The sequence below is a fragment of the Vulpes lagopus genome, chromosome 15 (assembly GCF_018345385.1).
Source record: "Vulpes lagopus strain Blue_001 chromosome 15, ASM1834538v1, whole genome shotgun sequence".
Classification (NCBI taxonomy): domain Eukaryota; kingdom Metazoa; phylum Chordata; class Mammalia; order Carnivora; family Canidae; genus Vulpes; species Vulpes lagopus.
In genome coordinates this window covers 22,249,394-22,254,570 of record NC_054838.1, presented here as the reverse complement: position 1 = coordinate 22,254,570, position 5,177 = coordinate 22,249,394, and the positions used below count along the sequence as shown (strand labels likewise).

Genomic DNA, 5,177 nt, shown 5'->3' with positions numbered 1-5,177 from the left:
CAGTCTTGGTTATTATGTCCTTAGCCTTGACTCAACTACTTGTAAGATATTGATTAGAAAGAGGGAGGGAGGAAAGGACAGGAGGGGGAGAACATTTTCTCTAATGCACAGCATTACAGTGTGTGCTTCAAACTGAATATGACTTATCTGTAGTTGGGTTAGTCTTTTTCTCCTGGCCCAGTAGAAGCTTCCTCACAAGATACACTATGGAGTAGTAATTTCAAGGATTCAGTCCTCTCTTACACCCTCCTCATCTATGTGAAAATAAAATTGTTTCACTCCCAGGGAAGTCAGATTCTAATAAATTGTTAATCCCTGTCATTGTATTTTTAGGAAGTCACCCATCAGGATCCCACCAGCTCCCTCCTCATGCCTGTGTCATATTGGCTTCATGGCAGATAATAATTATTCTCACTTCCAACATCCTTACTTTGTCTTAACTGGAATTCCAGGGCTTGAACAAAGGTATTATTGGATGGCATTCCCACTGGGTGCTATATATGTCATCGCCCTTTTTGGCAATGGTGTCATTATCTCTACCATCAAGTCTGAATCATCCCTGCATATCCCTATGTACTATTTTCTGTGCATGCTGGCACTGGCAGACATGGGGCTTGCTCTTTGTACTTTGCCCTCTATGCTAGGCATATTTTGGTTTAACTATAAGTCCATTGCCTTTGATGCCTGCCTTGTTCAGATGTACTTCATTCATACCTTCTCTGCCATTGAATCTGGCGTGCTGGTGGCCATGGCTTTTGATCGGGTTGTAGCCATCTGGGACCCCCTCAGGTATGGTACCATCTTAACCAATGGTGTGGTCGGCAGAACAGGGGCCATCATCCTGACAAGAGCAGTCTTTGTGGTCTTCCCTGTGCCTTTCCTCATCAAGCGTCTTCCCTTCTACCGCTCCAACATCCTCTCCCACTCCTTCTGCCTCCACCAAGACGTCATGCGACTTGCCTGTGCCAGCACTCGTGTCAACAGTCTCTATGGACTTATTGCTGTCATCTTCACCAAGGGTTCTGACTCCCTCTCCATCCTCTTCTCCTATGTGTTCATATTCCGAACAGTAATGGCCATTGCCTCAGGGAAGGGCCGGCTGAAGGCGCTCAACACCTGTGTTTCACACATCTGTGCTGTACTTATCTTCTATGTTCCACTCATTGGGGTATCTGTCATTCACCGTTTTGGAAAGCATCTTTCACCACTGACTCATGCTCTCATGGCTAATGCCTACCTTCTTGTACCCCCTGTGCTTAACCCTATAGTCTATACTGTGAAGACCAAGGAGATACGAAAGAAAATCATCCAAATATTTGTTCAAACCAAGATTACCGCAGAGGGTTAGGATCTGCCAATTTGATAGAAGAATCTATTCTGTAAAGGCTCAGGTATGACTATGAGAAATAAAGGTTTATGTTTTTCATGTTTTCTGTGTGATTTGATTTGGGCAAAGAGAGATTTTCCTGTTCTCAGAGCCTATTTTCCTTTTCCTATGTTGAATTGTTCTTTGCTAAGTATAGAAAAAGGGACATCTGTGGGAACTGTTCATTGTACTGTCCTATAGCCCTGAATTTGTGAGTTGGCACATAATAGCTAAAGGCAGGGAATATTACAAATTCAATTTTTAAATGATTCTTTTGAAAACAAATAGGCCATGAATTTAATGCCTTTTAAATGAAAGCTTACCAAATTAATTTAACATTCTAGTTCAAGAATTAGGAATGTCCTCCATTTCCTTAAAAGGAGAGAAATGAACCATTCCCATTTAATAATAAGAAAACACATGGGAATAATAGATTATTAAAACATGAATCAGAAAAATGATCAAATTTTAGGATTAAGAATATAAATGTATACAATTGAGCAGGAGCCGATTGTGTTGCATAACTTGGGATCAAAAGAATAAGAGTAAGGTTTAGTTTTTCCATGTGTGACATAGGTTATTTTCTTACCTTGGCATCCAGTTTGTTATGAAATTCAGTTTAATCATAGGACTACGATTATTTGTCAACTATGAGGTTTTGTGCAACTATAAGGAGTGTTCAAGCTGTCAAATATAAGAGAATAAAAGAAGTTGTATTTATAGACTGTCCACTGAGCAAAAGACACAGTTCTGGAGCCTTTTACATATTATTTTATTTGGTAATTACAGCATTCCTATGAGGTAAAGTGTTATGCACTATTACCTATATATGATGAGGCAAGTACAGAAAGGAAGAAAGTTTGAAAATTTTTGTACCAATTTGACTTTGCAGTGACACCAAAGCATACAATTTTGTATACAATACAATAAAATTGTATAGGTGCAATTTTTTTTCTTGGTCTGAGTGAGTGAAGTGTGGAGTTTCCTAGGAAGGCAAACAGGGTGCCATTGGGGGCCCATAGGCTGTGATTGTGGCTTCTGGTGTGACAAAGGGATTAAGTGCAGGTCCAGATGGAGGGGCAGGGAAAGGATGGACTGGAATGAACTGAATTTTTTGTAAAAAATCATATTTTTTTCATGTCTAATTGGAATACTTATGATAGATATTTTAAATTTAATTATGAAAATATATGATAGTTCTAGTGGTGGAGATAGGCAAGTAAAAATAGGAATGCTTTCTAGGTGTCGATAAGGTCACCTGGAAAGTAGGACATGCTATCCACTTTCTCAGGTAAGGTTAGCCCAAAACCAGCATGCTTTTGATATTTTGTTGATATGTGAATTTAATCCTTTTCGTGTCATGACAAGATCCTATAATCAGAGTCTGGAGGCCACATTCATTAGACCATAGTGTAATTCCAATTTCTTTCTGTATACCCATCTCAAGAATCTAGATACACTGTGACTCTTACAATGTTCAGTAACCTGATTTTTGCTCTCTGCGATGTTGGAAAACATCAAGGAGTAGTCCCAACATTATCTGAAGTCTTTCGACCAGGCTTCTCCCCCAAATTCCTGATGCACACATTTGTCTCTTAAAGTCAGGACTGCAGTATATAGAATCCCCAGAGTTTCCATGACCTAATCCTTAGAATTGTGAATATGTTATGTTACATGGCAAGGGAAAATTAAGACTACAGATGGGATTAAAGCTGCTAATAAAATGACTTTGAGATAGTCATTACCTTGAATTACATTGGTGGGCTCAATTTAAAGGGCTCACAAGAGCCCTTTAAATGTGAAAGAGGGAGGCAGAGCATCAATGTAAGAGTGATGTGATCTGAGGTGACTTGACTTGCTGTTGTTGGCTTTGAAGTGGCCATAAATCAAGGAATGAGAGGAAATGAACTTTCCCTAGGACTTCCAGAAACACAACCCTGTTTACACCTTGATTTTAGCCTGGTGAGACTCATTTTATAATTCTGGCTTCCAGAATGGTAGGATAATAAATTTGTATTGTTTTAAGCCATTAAGTTTGTGAGAATTTGTTACAGCAGCAATAGGAAACTAATATAGGGACCAACGTTGAAGATGGAGAAATAAAGGTGGGACTTTGTATACTGATAGGCACACTTCCAAGTTTATCTTCTGATTTTATTTGAATTCATTCTTAGACATTGTGGAGTCACACCTGGTGACGACCACACTATAATGTACAAAAATTAATATCAACTGTCCTATTGAAAAGATGCATTACTTTAGAAAATAGCTCTTAAGTGATCGTTATTCAGAGGTAGAAAGAAATATAGGCAATCCATAATAGTAGATGGTTCCAAAGTGTATTGCAACAGGCTTTGGGACATGGTGTCACTGTACTTCTGTATCCATATTTTCATAGACAAGCACCGTATATCCGTGGGCATTTGAAAAGTGCAACAGAGATAGGAACAAGAATGTGTATCTACTTTCATTCATGCAGGTATTTCCACATAACCTTATACAAATAGATGTGTACCCACACAAAAATGCACACATTCACATTCACACCTCTATACAACAATGGAAATAGATTTACACATCTCTAAACACATGTACATATACTTTAGCACTCAAATATTGGCACATTCATTTATACAACTGATATAAAACCAATATAGTTTTAAACACTTGAAAACTCATAAAGGTAGGTATTCTTAGATCTCCATAACTTCATCCACATTCTATATTCACGTAAGTACACACAGTATCATATAAGCACAACTGTTCTTGGCTCACCAGGGCAGCTGCTGGGCTAAGGAAAGGGGATGATCTTTTTCTTCTAAAACCTAGGTGAAGTTACACATCCTTGTACCTATTTTCATCAGTGTCAGAGTTATTTTTTTGTCCAGAATGAGAGTAACCTTGAGAAAGCATAAACTTTAACACTGAGTTTGGGGGTATATGCAGCAGTCTAATTAACTTTGAGAATAAGTAACTTAGAATAAAACCTAATTGTTTAAAATATGAAACTCGATATAATCCTTATTATCTTTTCTTAACAATTGCAATTTTTGAGGCTGAGGGAAGACCTATATATGAAGATGACAATAAATTCGCATCATTTCTTTTTTAACAGTAACAACGAAGATAACAACGTTATTAAATGACATAACACAAAATCCCCTTGTGATTTTAAAACTAGTAAGTTTTGTTACCATGAGATGCATGGTGGCTCAATTCTAAGAGTGAGTACTCCTAGAGACAGAACTTAGAAGCTTCCCGTTTCATAAGGTCAGAGTCTAGAAACTGGCATGATATCACTTCTGCACTTCTACCATCTTCTATGAGTCAAGCAGGTACAGATCTCAGATATAAGGGAAGCATACATGGACTCCACCTTTCAATGGATGGCATGTCTGAAAATTGAGGGGCTATGTTTTATGTTGGTATAGTTTTCTCTTTGGCCAAAAATGATATACGTTTTCCCACATGTGAAATACATTCACCCCTCTGAAGACCACAAATGGTTTCATACAATTTCATCATCACTCAGTCCCCAGGCCAAGGAGCCCATCTAAATTAGGTGCAAGGGTGATGAATTTCCTCAGATGTGCCTCCATAGATATAATTTGTCAACTATGATTCTTAATGTGAACACATGTGTATTTCATAGGCACATTACTTGCCTCACATATGATCAATACAGTGCTGGGATCATACAACATTAGCTGTAGAGCCTCTCATTTAAACAGGGCAAGGCAGGAGAAACACAGCAGCCATTAGTCCACAAAAATTCTGAAATATAGCAGGACACATGATACTACTTCCTTGA

At 38.2% G+C, this 5,177-nt stretch overlaps 1 protein-coding gene across 1 annotated transcript; it reads left to right on the top strand.

Annotated features, from left to right (window-relative positions):
• Positions 1 to 391: 391 nt before the first annotated feature.
• On the top strand, positions 392 to 1,348 carry LOC121475940 (olfactory receptor 51H1-like). The gene has a single exon (XM_041729614.1). It carries the CDS (start codon positions 392 to 394, stop codon positions 1,346 to 1,348), a length of 957 nt encoding a protein of 318 aa, XP_041585548.1.
• Positions 1,349 to 5,177: the final 3,829 nt, after the last annotated feature.

Excerpts from the sequence above, each read along its gene's own strand:
- LOC121475940 (XM_041729614.1), top strand. The coding sequence starts at position 392 with ATGGCAGATAATAATTATTCTCACTTCCAACATCCTTACTTTGTCTTA.